Source organism: Balaenoptera borealis (genome assembly GCF_965194805.1).
Source record: "Balaenoptera borealis genome assembly, chromosome: X".
In the NCBI taxonomy this organism is placed as follows: domain Eukaryota; kingdom Metazoa; phylum Chordata; class Mammalia; order Artiodactyla; family Balaenopteridae; genus Balaenoptera; species Balaenoptera borealis.
Genome location: NC_138881.1, coordinates 72,649,713 through 72,677,562, shown reverse-complemented (window position 1 = coordinate 72,677,562; position 27,850 = coordinate 72,649,713). Strand labels below are relative to the sequence as shown.

At 35.0% G+C, this 27,850-nt stretch overlaps 1 protein-coding gene across 4 annotated transcripts in view; it reads right to left on the bottom strand.

Annotated features, from left to right (window-relative positions):
• The window catches only part of DACH2 (dachshund family transcription factor 2), a 623,157-nt gene that overhangs the window by 149,688 nt on the left and 445,619 nt on the right, over positions 1–27,850 (bottom strand). For all 4 annotated transcript variants that reach the window (XM_082377224.1, XM_082377222.1, XM_082377221.1 and 1 more), the window contains 2 exons: positions 21,985–22,143; positions 7,932–8,104 (listed from right to left, as the gene is read on the bottom strand). In XM_082377224.1, the coding sequence (XP_082233350.1) occupies positions 7,932–8,104; positions 21,985–22,143 (332 nt within the window). The remainder of the gene's footprint in view (positions 1–7,931; positions 8,105–21,984; positions 22,144–27,850) is intronic.

The following is a 27,850-nucleotide window of genomic DNA, read 5'->3' as shown; positions in this document are numbered from 1 at the left end:
CTAGGCAAATAACAAGATTATGAATAAGTACACTAAGTGTTGCATTCATTTGAGTCTATGAGCATTCAAACGAACACAAGTACACTGTCACATTATTAAAACACATATTATGCAAATATGCAATCACAGTTGTATGCATTCTACATTGGTCCTTTTAAAGAACCTGAAAAATTAAGGACAAACATGGCACAATGACAATCATCTACTAGTAAACTTTTAAGCACAGAGAAGGTAGGAAAACTTAAATCATTGTACATAGTTTCCATTTTTCTTATGACTCAGGAATCCTGGTCTCATGGAGTATAAAACAAAATCAGCAAAAGCATGTTTTCAAAATAGTACATATTAGTTAATTTCATCTATTTAAATTTTTAATAAAGAATTCTGTTTATTATTTGTCTCTTCCCATTAGGTTATAAGCCTTAAAAACCATCTGATGCATAATAGGGACTCAATCAATGGAGAACAAAAAATATGGATGGCTTTAAACCAGATATCAGTGGCTTCTTCTGATTCAAATAGCTAACAATATACTTGCTAACAAATGCCAAATTGGCTAACCTGAATTATGATTAGGAGTTAACATGACTTATAGATTACCCTAACCAGTTTTCTGATGTAGACTCAATCAGAAGAAATGGAAACATAGAAATGAAGTGTAAAGAATGTGAGAGATCTAGTTTGCAGAAAGAAAAAGTGAAGCACAGGAATATTAAAATATTTCCTCCCAGGCACTTTAATCAGAAATGCTAAGTGTTTTCAACACACATTTATGATAATAACTCTCCAGAAAGTGGGCAAAGAAAGAACAAACTTCAACATAATAAAGGCTATATGTGACAAACCTTCAGCTAACATCATATTCAACAGTGAAAAGCTGAAAGCATTTCTTCTAAGGTCAGCAACAAGACAAGGATATCTGCTCTTGCCACTTTTATTCAACATAGTTTTGGAAGTCCTAGCCATGGCAATCAGAGAAGAAAACAAAATAAAAGGAATCAAAATTGGAAAAGAAGAAGCAAAACTGTCACTGTTTGCAGAGGACATGATACTATACATTTGATACTATACATAGAAAATCTTATAAATGCTACCAGAAAACTACTAGACCTCATCAATGGATTCAGTAAAGTGGAAGGATACAAAATTAATACACAGGGGCTTGCCTGGTGACGCAGTGGTTGAGAATCTGCCTGCCAATGCAGAGGACATGGATTCGAGTCCTGGTCTGGGAAGATCTCACATGCCGCGGAGCAACTGGGCCCGTGAGCCATAATTGCTGAGCCTGCGCGTCTGGAGCTTGTGCTCCGCAACAAGAGAGGCCGCGATGGTGAGAGGCCCGCGCATCATGATGAAGTGTGGCCCCCGCTTGCCACAACTAGAGAAAGCCCTTGCACAGAAACGAAGACCCAACATAGCCATAAAATTAAAAAAAAAAAAAATTAATACACAGAAATCTGTTGCATTTCTATACACTAACAACAAAAGATCAGAAAGAGAAATTAAAGAAAAACCCCATATACCATCACATCAAAAAGAATAGAATACATAGGAATAAACCCACCTAACGAGAAGAAAAACCTGTATTGGAAAATTATAAGATGCTGATGAAAGAAATCGAAGACAACACAAACAGATGGAAAAATATACCATGTTCTTGGATTGGAAGAATGAATATTGGGAAAATGACTATACTACCCAAGGCAATCTACAGATTCAATGCAATCCCTATCAAATTACCAATGGCATTTTTCACAGAACTGGAACAAAAAATCTTAAAATTTGTATGGATACACAAAAGACTCCGAATAGCCAAAGCAATCTTGAGAAAGAAAAATGGAGCTGGAGGAATCAGGCTCCCTGACTTCAGACTATACTACAAAGCTATAGTCATCAAAAGAGTATGGTACTGGCACAAAAACAGACATACAGATCAATGGAACAGGATAGAAAGCCCAGAAATGAACCCATGCACCTATCGTCAATTAATCTATGACAAACGGGGCAAGACTATACAATGGAGGAAAAACAGTCTCTTCAATAAATAGTGCTGGGAGAACTGGACAGCTACATATAAAAAATGAAATTAGAATACTCTTTAACACCACACAAAAATAAACTCAAAATGGATTAAAGACCTAAATGTGAGACTGTAAAACTCTTAGAGGGAAACATAGGCAGAACACTCTCTGACATAAATCGCAGCAATATCTTTTTCAATCCATCCCCCACAGTAATGGAAATAAAAACAAACAAACAAACAAACAAACCTAATTAAACTCAACAGCTTTTGCATTGCACAGCAAAGGAAAACATAAACAAAACAAAAAAGACAACCACAGAATGAGAGAAAATATTTGCAAATGATGCAACCAACAAAGGACTAGTCTCCAAAATTTACAAACAGCTCATGTGGCTCAATACTGTAAAAACAAACAACCCAATCAAAAAATGGGCAGAAGACCTAAATAGACATTTCTCCAAAGAAGACATACAGATGGTCAAGAGGCACATGAAAAGATCTTTAACATCACTAATTATTAGAGAAATGCAAATCAAAACTACAATAAGATATCAACTGACACCAGTCAGAATGGCCATCAGCAAAAAATCTACAAACAATAAATGTAGGACAGGGTGTGGAGAAAAGGGAACTCTCCTCTACTGTTGGTGGGAATGTAAATTGGTACAGCCACTAGGGAGAACAGTATGGAGGTTCCTTAAAAAACTAAAAATAGAACTACCATATGATCCAGCAATTCCACTCTTGTGTATATATCTGGAGAAAAACTTGGTTCGAAAGTGTACATGCATCACAATGTTCATTGCAGGACTGTTTACAATAGCCGACACATGGAAGCAACCTAAATGCTCATCGACAGATGAATGGATAAAGAAGATGAGGTACATATATACAATGGAATATTACTCAGCCATAAAAAGAATGAAATAATGGCATTTGCAGCAACATGGATGGACTTGGAGATTATCATACTAAGTGAAGTAAGTCAGACAGAGAAAGACAAATATTATATGATATCATTTATATGCGGAATCTAAAAAAAAAGAATGATACAACTGAACTTATACACAAAACAGAAACAGACTCACAGTCTTAGAGAAAGAACTTATGGTTGTCACAGGGAAGCATGGGGTGGAGGTGAGGGATAGACTAGAAGTTTGGGACACACATGTACATACTGCTATATTTAAAATAGTTAACCAGCTACCTACTGTATAGCACAGGGAACTCTGCTCAATATTCTGTAATAACCAAATGGGAAAATATTTTGAAAAAGAATAAAATAAAACCCTTTAACAATAAAAATGTCAAAATATGTGAAATATAAAAAAAGAAATGCTAAGTGCTGTAAATTAAATATGGTTTATAGAGCAACTCATTCACTAACTTGATATTCTCTATTTCTCATATATTCAAAGCACATACTGCAAGTCCAGCTTCCAAAGGAAATTGTCATCACAGTCTCATGAGCATCAGTGACAACACACAGGCATCAGCTTAACACAAACTACACTAAAGGAGAGTAGCAGGTGTTTAGAAGGATTCTGAAAACAATATCACAGCATTTTTTTTAATTCCAGAGATTTAAAAAAATGATATGGGGCTTCCCTGGTGGCGCAGTGGTTGAGAATCTGCCTGCTAATGCAGGGGACACGGGTTCGAGCCCTGGTCTGGGAGGATCCCACATGCCGCGGAGCGGCTGGGCCCGTGAGCCACGGCTGCTGAGCCTGCGCGTCTGGAGCCTGTGCCCCGCAACGGGAGGGGCCGCGATAGTGAAAGGCCCACGCACCGCGATGAAGAGCGGTCCCTGCACCGCGATGAAGAGTGGCCCCCACTTGCCGCAACTAGAGAAAGCCCTCGCACGAACCGAAGACCCAGCACAGCCAAAAATAAATAAATAAATAATTAACAGAAGCAATTAAAAAAAAAAATGATATGAAAACAGGAAAAATTTTACTTAAAAGTAAGAAAAAAATAATATGCAGGGCTTCCCTGGTGGCGCAGTGGTTGAGAATCTGCCTGCCAATGCAGGGGACACAGGTTCGAGCCCCGGTCTGGGAAGATCCCACATGCCGCAGAGCAACTGGGCCCGTGAGCCACAACTACTGAGCCTGCGCGCCACAACAAGAGAGGCCGCGATAGTGAGAGGCCCGCGCACCGCGATGAAGAGTGGCCCCCGCTCGCCGCAACTAGAGAAAGCCCTCGCACAGAAACGAAGACCCAACACAGCCAAAAATAAATAAATAAATAAATTTATTTAAAAAAAAAGATATGCAAGCAATAAGAATAATTTAAACACATCAATAAGTTTGGTAGCTCTTTTTGTGAATATTTGTAAATTTTAATACAACTAAACACATATTTTGGACTTTTTTGTAATGTGTTATAATCTCTTACTGTGTATATCAAGTTTCTGATATATATATATTTTTTTCTTCAGCTGTGTTTTAAATCGCTTGAAAGTGGGGATATAATGGAAATACTAGCTGACTTTTAACTACAGAGGTGCTTTCCTAGATGACTCTATATTCACATTAGATTGCCTATGCTACGGACTGAAAGCTTGTCTCCCCAAAATTCATGGGTTGAAACTCTAATCCTAAATGTGGTGGTATTTAGAGATGGGGCTCTGGGAGGTAATAGGTCATAAGGGGGGAAACTTCACGTTGGGATTAGTGCCCTTATAAGAAGAGGCATGGTAGAGCTAGCTTCTTCTCTTTCTCTTCACCTTGTGAGGACACAGCAAGAAGATGACTGTCTGCAAACCAGAAAGAGAGCTCTCACCAGGAACATAATCACAGGCACTTTGGTCTTGGATTTCCCAGCCTCTAGAACTGTGAGAAATTTATCTTGTTTAAGCCATCTAGTTTATGGTATTTTGTTATAGCAGACCGTCTGAGCTCAGACAATGTAATACACAGCAAAGAGCGTTTTGTGAAGCAAGCCGTTGTGGCTTTCCTTAATTCATAGTGGATTTGTCAGAAAAAAATCAAATTCCATAATTATGTCATTTATTTCTAAATGTTAAATGTTAAATTTTCTGATCATTCAAATTTTGGAAAGACAGTTTACCTCTAAATGGTAAATATAATATAAAAGATCTGATGACTTCAATGCAAATATTTTGTGAGTAATTACAATGAGTAATACAAATTTAAATATCTGTTTTTTTATGAAAAACTACCAGGATAAAAATAATCTGTAAATGTAATAGAGAAAATGTGGTTTTTTTTGAATAGTTCCTGTATGCCACAAGTAGTAGTACATGATAAACTCTCAATTCATAGGTTTGCCCACCGCATGTGATATTCTAATAGATTGAACTTTGAAAACGTGCCTCACCAAGAAGCACATTGAAAACAAATTTCCGTTGAAATATAGATCAACAGAGGTGTGAAATTTCTGTCCATATAATTGGGTACCATATAGCTATTATCATATTGATAACTGTTCTTGAAAGAAGGGGTGAGGTTTTAACATATGAACACCTAATTTGTCAATTAATTAAAATATTTTGTTATGGTAGTTCCTGTGAATTATTATTTTAAAACTAATAATGTTACTATATACAATAGCACCTTTGAAAAAATAAACAAGCAAAACTTGGCAACTATATTAAAAAGCTTCTCACTACATATTCACTGAAATCAACTCTTTGTAAAAATTTTTTTTTTATTTCCTTCTCATCCTCTGATGGAAATCTACTTCAATAGATTTGCAGAGAAATTTATCAAAAGGAATTCAAAATAAATATTTTGTTTTCAACTGACTTTAGTCAAAATAACTATATGAAAGTAGATGTAATTTTCTTCAGCGTAAAATGGTTTCTGCATATTTGCAGGACTTAAATAACCATGTGATCTATGTCAACTTTTACAAAACAGCATCCAATTGTGTTTGTGAAGGTTCTGACTTTCTCTTAAAATAGGTTGCATATGAAGTAGACAAATCAGCAATAAACAAAAATATAGCTATATTGCTTTTATACATTAACAATATTTGAATTATTAAAGGAAAAGATAATTATCCTTTCCATTTCAATCGTTATCTCCACCGATAACCAAATACTAGTCATGAACTCCGTCCCCAAGTGCCTCTTTGATCCAAATTCATCACAAAGCTATCCAAAGTCCCAAACATTCAAACAAAATGTAGCTGATTCAGTCTGAGTAATGGTCATTAAGAAAGTAAACAAAGGTACTTCTGAAGAGCCATAATCATACCTCTATTGAGAGTATTTTTTCATCATTTCAAAGTAAGCGTGACAATTCCATTACTGTAAATCATGTTTTGTTTCATAATAGAGTTTCCCTGTTTTGTGTGGGGTCACATTTATGTAGTAGCCATCCAGTTTCAAAATCATAGGAAACTTATTCCATCTTTTAAATAATGTTCATGGGTGATTTTTTGTCTCAAAGACAACTCCGATTCCTGGTTTACATTCTGATCAAGTATTCAAACAGAGCTCTGATTAGCTGGGGTAGACTAATTCACTGAGGACCACAACCTTTACAGGAAGCACACTGCCTCTTGGCCATGGAAATATATATGGAGCTTAATAAAAATTTATCAGTTTTTCTTTTCCTTTCCTACAAAGGTTATGTTTTAAATTTTCTTCATTGTTTTAGAAGTCCCCCAAACTGGAAGCTAATTTAAAATGGAACAAAAATGTCTAGAATCTCACATTTCTTCTGCCTTCACTTCTTTCACTCCCATGTGCATCTATTACAATCATATCAATATTTCAAGGCCCAGCTCAAATCCATCAACTGTAATGCCATTTGTGATTCCTGCTCCCTCTTTCTCCAATCTAGGTTTGATCTCTCCCTCCTCTAAATTCTTGTGATACTTGGTGATTCTCTATACTATCCATCACAGTCTGTGTTGTTATGTAAGTTAAATAGTACTTGTTGTTTGTCTTAAATTTAGTTTGTGAGTCCTGGAAGTCAGGAATTATGTCCTATTCATATCCTATATTGCTCTCTGTGATGTGTATATATCAAGAGTATAATATTTGTTGAATAAATGAAGGAACAAAGGAACAAATCAAGGGTTGCCTGGATTAACTATACTCTTTTGATCCTATATACCCTTATATTATCTCCTCAACAAAAGGAAAAATACATTAAAGAGCTTAGTTCACGTGTTACTTGGAGGGCAGAGAGACCATGTGCTAAACTAATAGGAGACATAAGGAGGATTATAAAATATTCTTTGTGTTTCATTACCCAGTTGTCCTGAAATTTTGAAAAATTTTATTCTAGAATATGATGATAATGATATAAATTATCATAAGTATTTATTTAATGTTTCACAGTTTTAAACTATGTTTTACTCATATTATCTCCAGACAGCCAATGAAATAAGTGGGATAGATTATTACTATCACCTATATTTTACAGTTGTGGAAACAAGTTCAGGAGGGTTAATTGTCATATCCAAGGTCATTCAGCTATTAATTGGCAGAATAAGAATTGAAATTCAGGTCTTTCCGACTATAAGTCTTGTATGGTATATACTACTCCACAACCGCATCACAAACACCAAAAAGATACAGTGGTTACTTTCTTTCACACCAGCAATGGGAATGGATTTTGGACATTCTTCTACTCTGTCCTTAGGTGGGCACACCTCCCACACACTCTTCTCATGAATGCAGGACAGGAAGCTAGAATTAAAGGTCATATCTGTGGTCATTTAATGAAAACAAACAACAACAATAACAAAAATAAAAAACAAAAAACACCTTAGCAGGCCTAGTCAGAAATCAAACTCATTAGTACTTTATGCTAAGCAACTGAGTCAATGAGCTGTGTGTTTATACTGAAGATCTAGTGGTATTGCTATTATTTTATCAAAATTTACATGTAATTAACACCGTTGTCCTCTTCTAAATCATGATTCTTACCTTTATAACTGAGGCCCCAGCTCTGGAGAGTGGACTGTGAATCTGGGCTGCAGCAGCCATGTTGGCAATAGTATTGAGATGGTTCATCTGATTCATTGCCATGGCAACTGATGCAGGAGGTAAGCTGACTGGAAGTAGGGGATGAGGCATCATCATAAATGGCAGATCCAGTCCTAAAAGAGACAGCGCATGTTAAATTATTACATTAGTTACATTGTTTGGACAAAGGGAAATCACATCAAAATTGATCCTATAAAATAGTAAAAAAAAATCTATATTTCACTCTTGTTGAATTTTTTTAAATGAAGTTTTAATATATCCTAGTATCTCTTTGAGAAATTAATAGTACTTATGGGATTTAACATTGTTTTATAATTTAAAAATGTTCCTATATCCACAGACTTTTATTTAACAATATTCCTTGTTCATGCTCTCACTCCCAAAATAGTTACAAGGTTCAAACTTTTTTACTTATAAAAACAAACAAAAATCTTTGAGCTGAACATCACTTTGTTTAACAAAAAGAAGTAACTTTCTTTTTAAATATTATAATGTACTGATGTGTAGATAGTTTCTAGCTTAACTCTTTCTTTAGGAGACATAATAGTGGTGCTGGTATGATAAGATATAGATTCTCTAGGCTTCAGAATTATTGAAGAAAATAAGACTTGGAATATGTCCTACTCTTTTAGTTATAAATCTCTAAAATGAATGTGTATAGCTCTAATTTGGAGCCTTTGTCTGTAAGGAATAACTCCCTTATCAAAATATCAGCCTGTTTTCCAGTTTAATAACAAATACCAATATCTTTGAGTAGCATCAAGAATTCCACTTGTTTTCTTATGCAATGTGAAATCTTTCTCACATATTTTGAATTTCTTAATATCTTTCAAGTACTATCCACATTACACTTGTGGTAGCCACAGATATGTCATCACGAAAATGGTAACAAATTAAAATAGTTGTCTACTTTTCCCTTATAAGATTGGGATTTGTGAAGAAATACCTTTGAGCAGAGGATAAGGAAAGTTAGCCTAACATTACAGATGCTAACATGACTACAATAAGTAAACCATAGCACTTTATAGTGTATTTTAAACTATTGTCTTGATAGTAATCTTGCCTTCTTTTGGACATGAGCCCAGGAACTAGCAATCTTTAACAGATGTTCTAAAACATGCTTACCTAAAATTTTCCTAAATTATTACAGACTATTAACATTCTACTATGGGCAATGTTTGTGTTCATCTTGCACACAATTATCAACTGTTAATAACATCCCTTTTTCCTCTTTGCCATCCCCTCAATTTTTCTTGCTTCCCATATCACAACAGCAAGTGTACAACAATGAATCTATAGGAAATATATTCAGAGGCCCCTTAACTATCATTCCTCAAAACAACAGCAACAGCAATACAAACACTTTACACACATATTTTTAGGACCAAAAGGAGGCTAGAAGGAAGAAACATTGTGAATTGATTTGAAGTCCATCTCCTGGGTTCAACAATAATGGTTGAATTAAAGTCATTAACAAAACAATTTCAAAAGCAGCAGAATAAAACAAACTTCTGGATATGACAGGTCTCATACATTAAAGTGGTTATCTCTATTAAAGAAACTCGTAAATAAAGAGTACAACCATCACCAATATTTCTGATAAAGATAGCCACAAAATGCACTGTTATCAGAATTACACAAGGATAAAAAAAAAGCTAGAAACAAATTTTGCATGGAACCCCAGAAGGGAAACATATTCTGTACTTCCTATGACTCCAAATCCCCAAAAAATATTAATAAAGTATTTTAAACTTTTCCCCATCACTTCACTTATGGCTCAGTCTCTGAATCCTTTTTAGGAGCAATCTATCAAAACATACTTTTCAGTTGTGAAAACTTTTTCCTGTGATTATTAATTTAAAGCCTGAACACAATGTAAACACTGAATTCAAAATGGATTTCTGCACACCGTTTTAAATTAGTTTATTTTCAGTTAAGCTTTCAAAATTACTTAGATATATATGCATTTTATACGTTAACCATCATACAGCTTTGCTATAATGATAGGATATTCCATAACATAAATTAATCACTATTTATCTTCCCCTAAGAACCTTCACTTTATGCTCCATATAATAGCAACCATCAATAACATACGTAGATTTCTATATAAGGTTCTCATTTACCACAAACCCAAGATAATTATAGACTTCCAATTCTTCTTTACGTACTCAGTATTTTAATAGAAAATTGATCAAACTGTAGATGAAAAGTAGCCATCAGTGCCTCCATTTACCTCTCAAATGCTTAAATAAACTTTTGTTCAATTTACATTTCCCTTAGCAGTATAATAATCTTTCCTCATTCTCCAAAGTTTTCCAGCATCATCCAGATACCATCTGGCGGTATCAAGTCATATGCCTACTTAAAGTCCAATTGACATGCAAACTAAATGCAAACCACAAACAGAATTTAACAGCCCATTGACAGTTTTAAAATATAATTCATTAAACATTTCAAATAACCATGAAGGGCTTAAAAGTCACAATTTCAGATCATGACCTACAATAACTAACCATGAATTGGCTATAGTACCCTGGAATTTAAGCTAATATTTATATTACAGGCAAGTTTAACAGTGACCCCAGTTGAGCTGCACATGCAAAGCATATGCAAATACTGAATTATGTAAGTCAACCTTTTCCCAAAGCTGGAAACATTAAGAGCCATCAATAGTACACAACACTCCAGCAATCTGGCTCATTTAGTCACTATGTCAGAAATGTACAGCAACTTTTAATAGAATGGTAATGAAGACAAGCTCTTTTTAAAAATCACCAAAATGGATTTTTTCTTTCCTGTCAACCACAAGGACATCAGGCAGACGACTATAAGCACTCTTTCTAATGCATCTTGGTATTCTGGCAACTCCTATAACTTTTATGTAAGTGTATGGCACCACCTCCTCCTAGCCATTAAGGTTACAAACTTCAATAATACTCTAATCTTCCCTCTAAAATATCACATTCATTTGGTTTCCAAGTCATGTTTTCCTCTGTGATATATTGCGTTCTACAGTCAGGCACCAATCCCACCATGCCTAGAAGGTAACCTGTCTTCCTGGTTTTCCTATGCCATTTAATTTGCCTTTCCACTCCAATTTTAAGACTTTCAGTGGCTACTCACTGTCTCTAGAATAAAATATAAGCTCTTTGGTTTCATGTGAAAATACCTTTCTAGCTTTGATATCTCACTATATCCCTCTGTGTATGCTCTACTCTAGCCCCTCTGGACTAGTTGGAGCTCTCTACAATTTTAACTCACCTTAGCCTTCACTTTTGTTGATGCCTCTCTCTGGAATCTACCACTCTAACACATTTATTTGGGTATGGTAAAAGTCCTCCTCCTTTTGTTAATCAATGGACTTTAATTTTAGAGCAGTTTTAGGTTTACAGGAAAAGAAATGAGCAGAATTTACAGAGAATTTCCATATACTTCCCCTCCACCAGCACTTTCCCCTCTAAGTAACATCATGGATTAGTGAGGTACACTTGCTACAATGGATGAATCAATATTGATACATTATTATTAACTACTGTCCATAGTGTGCAATAGGGTTCATTCTTTGTGTTGCAAATTCTAAGGATTTTCACAAATGCACAGTATCATGTATCTACCATTACAGTATAATACAGAATAGTTTAACTGGCCTTAAAAATCCCCTCTGCTCTCTCTATTCACCCTTCCTCTTACACTTGGCTTTTAATGTCTCTATAGATTTGCCTTTTCCTGAATGCCATATAAGTGGACTCATACAGTATTTAGTTTTTTCAGACTGGCTTTGTTTCACTTAGAAATATGCACTAGTCTTTTCCAGGCATCACAGCTCATTTGTTTTTATTGCTAACTATTCTTCCATGGCATGGATATACCACAGTTTTACTCATTCAGCTATTGAAGGACACTGTGGTTTGCTTCCAACTTTTAGCAATTATGAATAGAGTTGCTATAAACATTGGTGTGTAGATATTTGTGTGGACATAAATTTTCAATTCATTTGATAAACAAGGGAGACTCTGTTTAGCTTTGTGAGAAACTGCCAAATGCTTTCCAATATGGCTGTCCCATATTGAATTCCCACCAGCAATGAATGAGAGCTCCTCTTGCTCCAAATCCATACCAGCAATTAATGTTGATGAAGTTTTGGATTTTAGCCATTCCAATAGGTGTGCAGGGGTATCTCATTTTGTTTTAATCTGAAACTCCCTAATGGCATATGATGTTGAGTATATTTTCATATGATTATTTGTCATCTGTATATCTTATTTGATGAGGTGTCTGTTCAGGTCTTTGACCCTTTTTTAATTGGGCTATTTCTTTATTTTTAATGGAAATATAATTGACTTACAATGTTATATTAGCTTCAGGTGTACACTTGGTGATTCGATACTTTTATAGATAATGCACCATACAAAGTTATTATAAAATATTGACTCTATTCCCTGTGTTGTTCATTACATCCCTAAGATTTATTTGTTTTATTACCTGTAGTTTGTACCTCTTAATCCCCGTCACCTATTTTGCCCTTCCCCCCACACTTGCCCCTTGTGGTAACAACTAGTTTGTTCTCTGAATCTGTGAGTCTGTATATGTTTTGTAATATTTGTTAATTTGATTTGTTTTTTGAATTCCGCATATAAGTGAAAACATACAGTATTTGTCTTTTTCTCTGTCTGACATTTCTCTAAGCATAATACCCTCCAGGCCCATCCACGTTGTTGCAAATGGCAAGATTGCATTATTTATTATTATTCCACCTCTTCTTTAACCATTCATCAGTTGTAGACATTTAGGTGGCTTCCATTATCTTGGCTACTATAAATAATGCTGCTATGAACAGTTAGGTACATATTTTTTCTTTCAAATTAGTATTTTTGGCTTCCTCAGATAAATACCCAAGAGTGGAACTGCTGGATGGTATGGTAGTTCTATTTTCATTTTTTTGAGGAATGTCCATATCATTTTACATAGTGGCTACACCAATTTACATTCCATCAACAGTGCATGAGAGTTCCTTTTCTCCAAATCCTTGCCAATATTTGTTATTTCTTATCTTTTTGACAGGCATAAGGTGAGATCTCATTTTGGTTTTGATTTGCATTTCCCTGATGATTAGTGATGTTGAGCATCCCTTCATGCGTCTGTTGGCCATCTGCATGTCTTTGGAAAAATGTCTATTCAGGTCCACTGCCCATTTTGTAATCAGGTGATTTTTTGATGTTGAGTTGTATGAGTCCTTTGTATGTTTTGCATATTAATGCCTTATCAGATATATCTTTTACAAATATCTTCTCCCATTCAGTAGGTAGACTTTTCTTTTATTAATAGTTTCCTTCACTGTGCAAAAGTTTTTTTTAGTTTTAGGTAGTCACAATTGATTATTTTTGCTTTAGTTTCCTTTGCCTGAGGACACATATCCAAAAATATATTGCTAAGATGGATGTCAAAGAACTTACTGCCTATGTTTTGTTATAAGAGTTTTACGTTTCAGGTTTTACTTTTAAGTCTTTAATCTGTTTTGAGTTTATTTTTGTATATTGTGTGAGAAAGTAGTCCAGTTTGATTCTTTTCCATGTAGCTGTCCAGTTTCCCAACACTATTTACTGAAGAGGCTGTCTTTTCCCCATTGTAAAGTTTGCCTCCTTTGCCAGAGATTTATTGACCATGTGAGTTTCGGATCATATCTGGGCTCCCTATTCTGTTTCATTGAACTATGTGTCTGTTCTTGTGCCAGTACCATACTGTTTGGATTACTATAGCTTTGAAGTACAGCTTGGAATCAGGGAGCATGACACCTCCAGCTTTGTTTTTCTTTCTCAAGATTGTTTTGGGGTCTTTTGTGTTTCCATATAAATTTTAGAATTATTTGTTCTAGTTCTGTGAAAAATGCCATGGGTATTTTGATAGAGTCTGCATTGAATCTGTAGATTGCCTTGGGTAGTATGGTCATTTTAACAATATTAACTTTTCCAATCCATGAGCATAGTGTTTCCTTCTATTTGTTTGTGTCATCTTCGATTTCTTTCATCAATGTCTTACAGTTTTCTGAGTACAAAACTTTTAACTTCTTGGTGTGGCTTATTCCTAGGTATTTCATTCTTTTTAATGCAATTGCAAATGAAATTGTTTACTTAAGTTCTCTTTCAGATAGTTCATTGTTAGTGTATATAAATGCAATAGACTTCTGTATATTAATTTTGTTTTCTACAACTTTACTGAATTTGTTTTTTAGCTCTAATAATTTGGGGTGGTATCTTTAGAGTGTTCTCTATATAGTATCACATCGTTTACAAACAGTGACAGTTCTTACTTCCCTTCCAATTTGGGTTGTTTTATTTATTTTTTCTTAACTGACTGCTGTGGCTAGAATGATCTTGAATAAAAGTGGCGAGAGTGGGTATCCTTGTCTTGTTCCTGACCTTAGATGAAGTGTTATGAGCTTTTCACCATTGTATACTCTGTTGGATGTAGGTCTGTAATATATGGCCTTTATTATGTTGAGATATCTTCCCTCTATACCAATATTATTAAGAGTTTTTAATCATAAATGGATGTTGGATTTTATCAAAAGCCTTTTCTGAATCTATTGAGATGATTTTTATCTTTTGTTTTGCTAATGTGGTATATTATGTTGACTGAGTTGCAGATATTGAGCCATCCTTGCATCCCTGTAATAAATTCCACTTGATCATGGTATATGATCTTTTTAATCAATTGCTGATTCAGTTTGCTAATATTTTGTTGAGAATTTTTGCATCTATGTTCATCAGTGATATTGGACTCTAATTTTATTTTTTGTTGTATCTTTGTCTGATTTTGGTATAAGTGTGATGTTGGCTTCATGGAATTAGTTCGGAAACATTCTTTCCTTTTCAATATTTTGAGAATGATAGGCATTCACTCTTCTTTAAATGTATGGTAGAATTTACCTGTGAAGCCATCTGGTACTGGACTTTTATTTGTTGGGAGTTTTTCTATTATTAATTTGATTTCCTTACTGGTCTGGTCATATTTTCTATTTCTTTCAGAGTCAATCCTGGGAGATTGTACATTTCTAGGAATTTTTCCATTTCTTCTAGGTTGTCCATTTTATTGGCATGTAATTGTTTGAGGTAAACTCTTAGGATCCTTTGTATTTCTGTGGTATTGGTTTAAATTCTCCTTTTTCATTGCTGATTTTATTTAGTTGGGTCTTCTCTCTTTTTTTCTTCATGGGTCTGCCTAAAGGTTTAACAATGTTGTTTACCTTTTAACAGAACCAACTCTTAGTTTCCTTGATCATTACTATTTTTGTCTCTTTATCATTTATTTCTGTTCTGATCTTTATTATTTCTTTCTTTCTACTATCTTTGGGTTTTTTTTTTCTAGTTCCTTTATGTGTAAGGTTAAGTTGTTTAAGATTTTTCTTCTTTCCAGGAATGGATTTATATCACTATAAACAACCCTCTTAGAATTGCTTTTGTTATAGATTTTGAAATATTTTTTTTATAGATTTGAATTTTGTTATAGATTTTGAATTATTTTTTTTCCATTTCCATTTGTCTCCAGGTATTTTTAATTTCCTCTTTGATTTCTTAATGACACATTGATTGTTCAGTAGCATATTGTGTAGCCTCCACATGTTTGTGTTTTTGCAGTTCATTTCATTATGGCTGATTTCTAGTCTCATAGTGTTGTGGTGGGAAAAGGTGCTTGATATGATTTCAACCTTGCTAAATTTATTGGGACTTGTTTGTGGCCCAACATGTGATCTATCCTGGAAAATGTTCCATGTGCACTTGAAAAGAATGTTATTCTGCAGCTTTTGGATGGCATGTTCTATGTATGTATCTTTTAATTCCATCTGATCTAATGTGTTATTTAAGGCCAATGTTTCATTATTGATTTTTGTCTGAGTGATAGATCCACTGATGTAAGTGGGGTGTAAATGTCACCTACTATTATTTTGTTACTGTCAATTTCTCCCTTTATGTTTGATAGTATTTGCTATGTATTTGGGTGCTCTTATGTTGAGTTCACATATATTTATAATTGTTATATCTACTTGTTGGATTGATCCTTTTATAATTATGTAACGCCCTTCTTTCTCTTGCTACAGTCTTTGTTTTAAAGTCTGTGTTGTCTGATATAAGTATTGCTACCCTAGCTTTCTTCATTTCCATCTGCATGAAGCACCTTTTCCCATCTTCTCAGTTTCGGTCTGTATGTGTCTTTAGATCTGAAGTGAATCTCTTATAAACAGCATACGTATGAATCTTGTTTTTTAATCCATATAACCAAACCTGTTTCTCTTGGTTGGAATATTTAGTCCATTTACATTTAAAGTAATTATTGATAGATATGTACTTACTGTCATTTTGTTTTCTGATTGTTTTTGAAGTTCTCTTTTGTTCCTTTCTTATCTTTTGCTCTCTTCCCTTGGGATTTGATGACTATCTTTAATGTTATGTTTGAACACTTTCTCCTTTTTTTGTGTATCTATTATAGATTTTTGGTTTGTGTTTACCATGTGGTTCATATATTAAGTGGATGATCTCTTAAGTTCAAACAGATTCTAACAACCCTGCATTTTATTCTCCATCCCTCACAGGTAATGTTTTTGATGTCATATTTTACATTTTTTTGTTTTGTATATCACTTAACTACTTATTGTGGATATAGATGATTTTACTACTTTTATCTTTTAACCTTACTACCAGCTTTTAAGTGGTTGATCTACTACCTTTCCTGTATGTTTGCCTTTACCAATGAGACATTTCCTTTCATAATTTTTATATTTCTAGTTGTGGTCTTTCCCGCTTAAAGAAGTTCTTTTAACATTTCTTGCAAAGCAGTTTTAGTGGTGCTGAACTCTTTAGTTTTTGCTTGTCTGTAAAACTATCTCTCCTTCAAATATGAACGACAGCCTTACCAGATTGTTTATTCTTGGTTGTAGGTTTTTGCCATTAATCACTTTCATCATGCCAGTCATTTCTGGCCTGCAAAGTTTCTGCTGATAAGGGTCTGATTGTTTTATGGAAGTTCCCTTCAAAGTAACCAGCTGCTTGCATATTACTGTTTTTAAGATTTTCTCTTTATTTTTTGTCATTTTAATTATAATTTGTCTTCATGTGGATCTGTTTGGTTTCACATTGTTTGAGACTATCTGTGCTTCCTGGACCTGGATGTCCATTTCCTTTCCCAGGGTAGGGAAGTTTTCAGATATTATTTCTTCAAATAAGTTCTCTGCCCTCTCTTTTCCTCCTGCCCCCCCAGCATGTTGATGTTAGAATGCTTGATGTTGTCCCAGATGTCTTCTAAACTGTTCTCATTTTTTTAAAATTCTTTTCCTTTTTTCTGTTCAGCTTGAGTGATTTCCACTACTTTGTCTTCCATTTTGCCAATGCATTCCTCTGTATCATCTAATCTACCATTGATCCCTTCTAGTTCATTTTTTATTTAGGTTATTGTATTCTTCATTTCTGTTTAGTTCTTCTTCATATTTTCTACCTATTTGTTAAGCTTCTCACTGTGTTCATCTATTCTTCTCCTGACTTCATTGAGCATCTTTATGATTATTAAATTGAACTCTTTATTGGATAGATTGCTTATTTCCACTTCACTATGTTCTTCTTCTGTGGTTTTGTCTTGTTCCTTTGTTTGGAACACATTCCTCTGTCTCCTCACTTTGCCTAATTTTCTATGTATATTTCTATGTATTAAGTAGGGTGGTTACATTTCCTGATTTTGGAAAATTGGCCTTTTATAGAAGACGTCTTATGGGGCACAGCAGCATAAACCTTCTGGTCGGCAGAGCTATGTGCTCTAGGAGTGTCTTCTGTGTGGGTTGCATGAGCCCTTCTGTTGTGATGGGTTCAATTACTATGGGCACACTGGTAGGTGGGGTTAGTCCCCAGCCCATTTGGCTGCCAGGCCTTTCCTTGTGCAATGGCTTCAAGCCCACTGGTGTGTAGGGCTGGGTGTTGACTGGGCTGGCTGCACTGTTCAGGCAGTCCCAGCGATTGTGCCAGCCCACTGGTGGGAGGGTGGCTCTCAGCATGGCTGGCTCCTGGGTTTTCTTATCTACTTTGTCTCCATTATTTTTTCTTTTTGTTGTTGTTGCTTTTGTTTTTTTTTTTTCTTTTTTTTTTTTAATTTTATTTATTTATTTATTTATTTTTGGCTGTGTTGGGTCTTCGTTTCTGTGCGAGGGCTTTCCTCAGTTGGGGCAAGTGGGGGCCACTCTTCATTGCGGTGCACGGGCCTCTCATTATCGCAGCCTCTCTTGTTGCGGAGCACAGGCTCCAGACACGCAGGCTCAGTAATTGTGGCTCACGGGCCTAGTTGCTCCGCGGCATGTGGGATCTTCCCAGACCAGGGCTCGAACCCGTGTCCCCTGCATTGGCAGGCAGATTCTCAACCACTGTGCCACCAGGGAAGCCCTTTTCTTTTTTTTTATACTTGATACCTGATTATACAAGAAGTATTTTGTTTAAGTAAGTACAAGCAAAATCATCAATATCCCAGGTCACTAATATTCATGGGTCAGTCTATGTCTTTAATTGGTGTATTTAGACCAATCATATTTAAAGTGATTATGATAGTTGGATAGGTAGCTATCATATTTGTTACTGTTTTCTATTCATGTCCTTGTTTCTTCTTTTTTTAAAATCTTGTCTTCCACTCTTTTGTTGCCTTCTCTGGTGTTAACTGACCATTTTATATGATTCATTTTTCTCTCCTCTTTTATCATGTTAATTATACTTATTTTTTAAAAAAATTAAGTGATTTCCCTGGAGTTTGTAATATACATTTTACAACTTATTTAAATCTGCTTTCAAATAACACTAAGCCATTTCATGGGTAGTGAAGTTACCTTATAGCAGAGTATTTCCAATTCCTCCCTCCTGTCCTTTATAACATCACTGTCATTTATATCACTTATTCGCCTTATTCACTTATCCATAAAGTATAATCACCCAATATATCATGTTATTGTTATTTGGAACAGTTTATTTGTTCGATTAAGAATATATATATATATATATATATATATATATATATATATATATATACACACATATAATATTTACCTTAATTTATTCCTTCTCTAACTCTCTTCCTTTCTTTTTGTAGATCCAACTTTCTGACGTATACCATTTTCCTTTTCTCTGAAGACTTTCTTTTAACATTTTTTACAGGGCAGATCTGGTGGTATGGTAACAAATTCCTTTAACTTTTGTTCCTCTGAGGAAGTCTTTATTTCCACACTTTTAAAGGAAAATTTCACTGGATACAAAATTCTAGGTTGGTGGAATTTTTTCTTTCATCACCAACAATTTCACACCACTCTATTCTTTAATGCCTGGTTTCTGAAAGTAAGTCTAAAGTAATTCTTCTCTTTGTTCCTGTATGTGTAAGGAGATTTTTTTTTTTCCCTCTGTCTTCCTTCAAGATTTTTTCTTTTTGATTTTCCATTTTGACTATAATATGCATAGCAGTAGATTTGTTAATATGTATCTTTCTTAGTGTTTTGTGAGCTTTCTGGATCTGTAGTTTGGAGTCTCTCATTAATTTGGGAAATTTTTCAGCCATTGTTACTTCAAATATTTCTTCTGTTCCTTTCCCTCTATCTTGTCCTTCTAGTATTTCCATTACATGTGTGCTACACCTTTTGTAATTGCCACACAGTTCTTGGATATGCTGTTCCGTTTGTTTTTTTTTCCATTCATTTTTGCTTTGTTTTTTCAGTTTGGAAAGTTTCTATTGACATATCTCCAAGTTTCCTAATCCTTGCCTTGACCCTGGCCAGTCTACTGATGAGCCCATCTTAGGCATTCTTCATTTTATTGAAGTATTTTTGATTTTCAGTATTTCCTTTTGATGCTTAGATTTTCCCTTTCTCTGCTTAAAATTTCCATGAATACTTTTGTTTTCCACTTTTCCCATTCTCTTAGTATATTAATCATAGTTATTTAAAATTCCTAGTCTGATAATTCTAAAATATCTGCTATATCTAATTCTGGTACTGTCACTTGCTTTTTCTCTTCATACTGTGTTTTTTGCCTTTTACATGCCTTGTAATTTTTTTGTTTAAAGCCAGAAATTGTGTATTGGGTAAAGGGAAGTGACATAAACAGACCTTTATTGGGAAATTTTATGTTTATTGGCAAGGAGTTAGACTGTTTTCTGTTTGCTGTAACTGTCATATTAGCAGCTGTATTTTCCTATCTTCCCTGTTGTCTTTGTTTTTTCCTAGAGGCTTTCTGAGGCTTTCTGTTCTTTCAGTAGTAACCCCCTGTTACTAGGCAGAGCCCTAATGTGTAGAGAGAAGAAACGGTCTATAATCCTATGATTAAGTCTCAGTCTCCTAGTGAGACTGTGTCCTTGGGCTGTGACTTTCACAAGTTCTTTTCTGCCTTTTTGCCCTCTTAGGTGAGACAGGAAGGCTAGAGGGGACTAGAGTTGAGTATTTCTCTTTCCCCACATGAAAAACTAAAGGGGCTGGAGTTTTGTATCTCTATTCCCTCGCATCAATGGCTACAGGGTACTGGAGTTTACTGTATCCCTTCCCCCAAGTCAGGCTGTGGTGAAACCAAATAGTTTAAGCTCTGGTAAAGTAGTTTCCTTTGAGGATGGACTTCTGTTAAGGAGAACAGAACATTCTGGACATATTTTGAAATGGTTATTTTTTCTCTCCTCTTCTAGAAGCATGAGGACAACTTTATCAAGTCTTCATCCTGAGAACCTCATGGGGCTTTGGAGGTAAAACTCATGAAACTGTAGGGACCCCCTAAGCATGGGCCCCCAGGAGTTTTTATCTCTCAAGCTAGATCTACTCTGAATCTTCAGAAATAACTCAGTTACTCTTTAAATGCTTCTACCAGGCTCTAGCTCTGGCTTCTGCTCCCTATAATCTGTGATTTTCTGTATCTGCCAATCTATCCAGTTTGGGGGATAACTGTACCCTGTGTACTCAGTCTCTGATGGATTTAAAAGAGCTGTTGATTTTCAGACTGTCCACTTTTTTCTTGTTGTGAGGACAAGAATGACAACTTATAAGCTCTTTACATGTCAGACCAGAAACAAGAAGTCTTCTAGGTTCCCCTTCTTTATGACATAAGTCTATCTTAATCAGTTGGTTTTGACTTATAATATTTACAACTTTTCTGGCATTCATTTTATTTGTTTTTGCTTAACATTACATTTTTTATGAGACATTTCACCCTTTAGATTATAATCTCCTTAAAGGATGACATCATAACTTATTTTATATGCTTAATAACTGATGAATTTCATTAAGATTTAGGACATCATGTTAAAATATCTCAGAATTCCTCTGTTGTCTTAATCCTAGTGGGGGAATGAAAGTCTCAGAGAAAGGAATAATAGAATTCTTCTCCCAGATTTCCTGTCTGTAAGAAAGGTAAGATTTTAGCTAAGCAATATATATAAGGCCTGCTTCCTTACAGAAAGATTTCTGAGTCTTTGAAGTTCCTAAAAACATTATCTAAACCTGAATTTGTATAATTCAGCTGTAGCTTGACTACTGAGTAATAAGTACTTACTATATGCAAGTCACTGCTAACAGTTTTTCCTTTATTATTTTTAGCCCTCTCAATAGCCTTAATGCCTAGGTATATTTTTATTCCTATTTTGTAGTTGTGGAAACTGAGACTTGGAAAAGTTATCTTACTTCTCCAGAGCAAGACAGTGATACAGAATTCAAAAGATGTGGAATTCAAACCCAAGTTTATGTGACTATAGCCAGAATTCTTAACTACTCTCTTACATAGCTTCCTATGTACCTCTACTCTGCTGTATGGCCACTCAATATATCTGTGTTCTAAAAACCTCACCCTTTCAAATGAATTCCTCTTTATCTACCTTCCTAACTTCAAATTGTTAAACCTTATCAAAGAGAAATAAACCATCCCTGATATTGCAAGTTGTCCAGTGGTTCCTGGGTGGTATTTTTCTTACACACCAAATTTTGGGAGGACAGTATACATACTATTGGCCAGCAGGTGGTTCTGCTGCAGTGGATTGAGGGTATGAGCTCCTCCAAGGCCTGGCTGGCCAGCCAGGGCTGCATGAGCAATTCCATGTTGGGGTCCAGGAGCAGCAAGAGGAGACTGCATCTTATCCTTATCCCAGGAAGAGTCACTTCCACCTGAAAAACATTCATATAAACAGATTGCAAGTTAACAACTTTCCATGAGAAGGATTTTTAAACTCCCTTTTTAGGGTTGTAATTATTAATATTACTATATAGAAAATTATTATAAACATAAGTGACTCATTTTTATGATGGTTTCAAAAACTTTCAATAGCCTTGGATTTAAGCTGACTCTGGGAAGACTAAACAGCTTTCACTAATAATATAGGCTCACTTGTCTTACAGGTAGTCTAAAAAATCTGGAAGCATAATGAATAACTTTTGAAAGAGTTTATATGTTGAAGGCCTTTAACTGAACATTACTGCCTCTCCTTCCAACCCTCTAACATACGTGTGCTATATCTTAATGAAGAGCAGTTGCTATTCACTCAAAAGAAACACATTCATAAGAGCATGATGACATGCAAAAATATGTGGTAAGATACAAAATGATCAGTTATTTTGTTCTCAGATCCAGCCCTCAAAAAGTTAATCTCTTCATACACAGCAGGCTTTTATACAAAATAAGCTGGATAAAACATAAAACCACAGCTCTCAATTTGAAATTGTGCTTTACTTTGATCATCCATAGTAGAGAGTGAAGTAAAGTATGCATAAATGCAGACTACTATATCATCATAATAATCTACAGTGGCATAGCTATTTCATCTGGCACTTAGCATACTGTGGGGCAGAACCATTGCTTAAAAGCATATAGGAAACAACCACAAAATTATTTGCAGGGCATCCTTTTAAGAAGAATACTTTAAACAGAGGGGTAGGGGTTGAATTACAATCACTGCAGTAGCACACAGTCTGGCTTTAGAAAACAAAATGGTTGTGTGGGCAGCCCCATCTATTCACTTGATGTATTTCCTTAATTCAGAGATCAGTGGTTCTGCTCTTATTCCCATGCTGGAATTGTGACATTAGCATCTCCAACTGGCTGACTCTATCCCATCTGCTTGCCAAAACATTGACCCTGTTTTGTGGAGAGATTTAGGCCTGGGGATCTTGGGCATTCTGTAAAATATGTGCACTTACTGGCTTAAGAAAAAAGTAGAAAGAAATCAAGACGCTCATATTCCTAACATTCAACATTGTAATTTTTTTCACTTCTTTGAGTTTCCTCCTAGGCTTTGTTCATATGGATACTCATTTATACATTATAAACATCTCTGCCATGTTGCTTCAGGTATCAGATTTACAAAGTGTAATGGCTACATAGCAGTCTACTGAGTTAATGTACTATAGTTTATTAAACATTGGATTATAAGTTTGTTTCAAATTTGTCACTATTATAAATTTACTGTAATAACAACATTCATTTGAATATTTCCTTAGACTCAATCAATTCCCTAGAGTATGATTTCTGGGTCAAAGAGGTTGCATGTTTTTATTTATAAAATAGAGTATTTACTTAGCTTATACTTTTGCTTTCAAGTATCACATTTGCAAAATCAGCTTTTAGAGTTGTAGACTTTTTAGGGAAATGTTTTCAAGGCAAAGTGGTGTTCTCCCTGAAGATTTAAAATTTATTTAAGCAAACTGCTAGAATCTCTGGGAGGTTTTTATTTGTTTGTTTGCTTTTGTTTTGTTTTGTTTTTTAACCTTTTAACCCATTCATCTGCTCTTATCCCACTTCTGGGAATCAATCCCCTCTGCTAGACTCTTTCAAGTCATCTTGTGGCCAAAGTCAATTTCTAATCCAAAAGTGGGAGTCTTGGCCAATTTCCAATTAGGCAAATTTCAGACAAGGAAACACTAGATTCTCCATCAGCATATATAAAGTCTGAGGGGTACTTGGCCATGCTTATAAAAACAAAGTTTTCCAATCAAATGGGGAAGAAATAAGTAGCTAATTGTTCAGTTTCTGCTTTAAGCCGTTCAGTTAACATGCATGGAAGCTTAAAAGATAGGCAATTTGGTTGAATTTGATAGATTGGCTTAATGGACCAGAAATCAGTCCCTTGATCATGTTGAGGTTTGGTGTGTTTACTGAAAACATGCAACACTCTTATGATTACATCAGTTGTTCTCTCTTTTCATCCAGATGTTTGCTGTTGTTAGTCACTGCCTAAGAGCAGGGAGGTATTTTATGGTTGGTGCATTGACATAATTTAGCATTCACAAATTTGAAATTCCAATTAAAATCAATATGACGTTGTTATGCTATAATGAACAAGAATGGCGGAGGGGGATGAGGGGAGTATCTTAATAAATGATGAAAGTAACCACATTGCAACACTGAGAATTCTTTATAGTAACATTGGGCCCATAAACATGATTAATACCAGAAAATGCAAAATTTTGGAAGATCAATTGCTGAGCAACAACGGAAACACTTCATCATTTTAGCACTATGTCCAAGATATGAATTATCTCACCATTACAGAACTGTAATTTGTAAAATGATGAGCAACACACTGACAAAGAAAGATACATTTAGAAGACACTAAATTATACCATTGATATTAACATGGTATTGCACCATCACAGCAGCAACAGCATGCAACAATACTAGGGCTGAGATTATGTCAATATTTATTTTATAAATTGAAAATCCTTTAGTCAATTTTCAATAACAAATGGTACATTAGATATTGTCTAATGTTTTATATATTACATATTCCAAATAACTTGAATATAAATGATTTTTAAACTGCAATAAAGGATTCCAAGTGTTTTTGTGTCTACTTTTATGAGAGCTTTAGATGAACTTTTTCCAACAATTCTCATCTTTTTAACTACTGGGTTAAAAATGATCAAGGAAGCTGGTTACCAGCTGTGCCCATCTTCACCAAGTATAAATACATGAAATTATCCTGCATTCTTAAGGCAACTATATATGAAGTGAGTGACAGAGGAGTATGGGACATCCTTGATATTTGCATAGGAAGCTCTGGACACATTTTTGTCTTTTGACCTAAAATACTTATCATTTTAAAGTCTATACAAATTGACTTATGACTCAGTATGGAGGCTTTGGTAGCCCCAAATTTTACATTTCCCTATGCCCTTGTGCCAATCTGTAATAACATCCACTGCACTTAAAGCTAACAAATTGTTTTTACCAATGTAATCTAGAGTCAACCTTTTTCTACCACTCTGTGAAGGGCACATCCTGAGCCCCGTTATACCATGTGAGGACACAGCAAAAATATGGTTGTCTGTGAACCAGGAAGTGGGTCCTCACCAGATACTAAATCAACCATCATCTTGATCTTGGTCTTCCAGCTTCCAGAACTGTGAGAAATAAATGCCCTGTTGTTTACAAGCCACCCATCTATGGAATTTCTGTTATAGCAGACCAAATGGACAAAGACACCATGGAGTGGGTAGATTAAACAACAAAAATTAATTTTTTCACAGTTCTGGAGGCTAGAAGTCCAATATCAAGGTGTCAACAGATTTGGTTTCTCCCAAGGCCTCTCTTCTTGGGTTGCAGATAGCTATCTTCTCCTTGTGTCCTTTCATGGTCTTTCTTCTATGTGTGTGCATCTCTGGTGTCTCTTTATGTGTTCAAATTTCATCTTCTTATAGGGATACCAAGCAGATTGAATTAGAGGCCACTCTAAGGGCTTTATTTTAACTTAATCACCCTTTAAAGATGTTATCTCCAAATATGGTCACATTCTGAGGTACTGCAGGCCTTCAACATATGAATTTTTGAGGCACACAATTCAGCCCATAACCCAAGAGTATGTACCCTTTACTGAATCAGATAATACTAGCTTTAAGAGGGAATCCCTCTAGTAAAGAGAAGAAAAACTGGACAGCATTTCAACAAGGCATGTCTAAGAAACCAAAAAGGTAGTAGTTAGGGCAAACAGAGAAGGCTTATCAAAGCCTTCATCTTTACTTCAAGGAGCTTCATATTAAGTATAAACCTAACCCAACACAGTCCTAAGTAGAGAAAGAAAATGTAGAAAACACAGCTAATCCTTAAGAATTGAATCAATGATTTCAGCTTTTCCATTTCATCTACTTATCACTATTTTAGCTCAATGTTTAGAAAAACTAAAACTATGAAATAAGCAGTATAGGGACTGTTATACATTAATACTATAGTTAACTAATTAATATGATCCCAGTCTTTCCAATGAGAAAGCTAGAGAGAAGTACATTTTTATAAGCTTCCACGTAGTAGAAACATATTCTTAATTAGAATCAGCATAAGAATAATTAAGTGACGAACTATGAGGAAATATGAATTTGACAAAGCATTTAACAAACTTTTGTTGTCTTAGTTATAAACTCTTAAGTTGCAATTTATTTTTTCTTTAAAACCCATTGTGAAATGTTAGGGTTCCCAGAGGATTGTTTATTTTTGCTGCTTTTTCTTTGTGGGAGAAGTGGCCAGAAGGAAGAGGCTTCTGAATCATGGGGACTTTGCAATAGACACATAGAATTTCAGAGATGGACAGGACCTTTATATCCATTTACTTAAAAATAATAATTTTGAAAAGAAGCAGGAACATGAGTAGGACCCAAGGCAGTATTTTAATTCACCAAAATTTTGCCTAACTAGTATTCTTCCAACCCCCCATTCTTCTGACACACCTAATAACAGAATGTTTACTGTGGTCAGGTTCATGAAAATAATGGAAAAGAGTATATGTTTCAAACAAATTATCATAGGCCTACAAGCCAAAACCCTCAATTTATTTCAAATGGGTATAAAAGAAATCCACCAGTAAGGCTCTAAGTACCAATACCACACATCATTCTTAACCATAACACTCTCATTTTACCAGACTACTGGCCTTCACTTTCTTAATGTGCTTTGCTGTTAAGAACGAGTGGAAAGGAGCTAATAAAACATTGACAGAAATCACAGTGAAGGGTATCAGGATAATTTAGTAATCAGTGATCATCATACCCCCCATAGGGGTGAGTAATCCTCTGTAAATTCAAACTACTACTTCTGTGTGTTTGAGTTTTTAAGACTACTAGGTTTAAGTGAGTCATCTACAAGGATTTCATATTAAAAAAAGGATCTCTTTCTTCTGACTAAAGTTGAGTGTGTCTTTTGAAGTTTAAGAAGAATAATATAGTAGGAGTTGCTAATATAAATTGGAAAGCAAAAATGTAAATGCTACTTATTATGAGAAAATATAAGTTAATTATGAAATCTAAAAGTATGGTCTTGGATATGAAAAAAATATAAATATTTATAATAAGCTATCCTTAATTTCAGCCTTTTGTAGCCAGAACAAAACATATAACTCAGACTATTTGAAATATGGGCCTAAATTGATCATGTTTCCAGTAATCTTATATACATAAGGCACAAAGCAAGCAGCCAAATAAGAAGCAAAGTCTATGTAGCATATGACCTAAGTAAAGCTTGTTTTCTCATTCATAGACTATTTTGTTTATCTAGAGTTCTAGCTGAAGGCACATTGCTTGATGACTCTAAATAGCATGTAGCCTTTAGTACAAAAAAAAGTCATAATTAAATCATTAAATTGGGAGTGATCTAAAAAATATGACACTTTCCCTGAGGAGTATGGGGTTTGTACCCAATGTCAGCACCCCAAACACTGAGACCTACACTGAAGACCTGAGCCTCCAAAATGTGTGGCTTTGAAGACCAACAAAGTTTACATGCAGGAACCCAAAGAGCTGTAGGGGACTGAGATTCTACTCTTAAAGTGCTCACTCACAGACTCACTCACCCCGGGACCCAGCACAAAAACAGGAGTTTGCATAGTGCCTA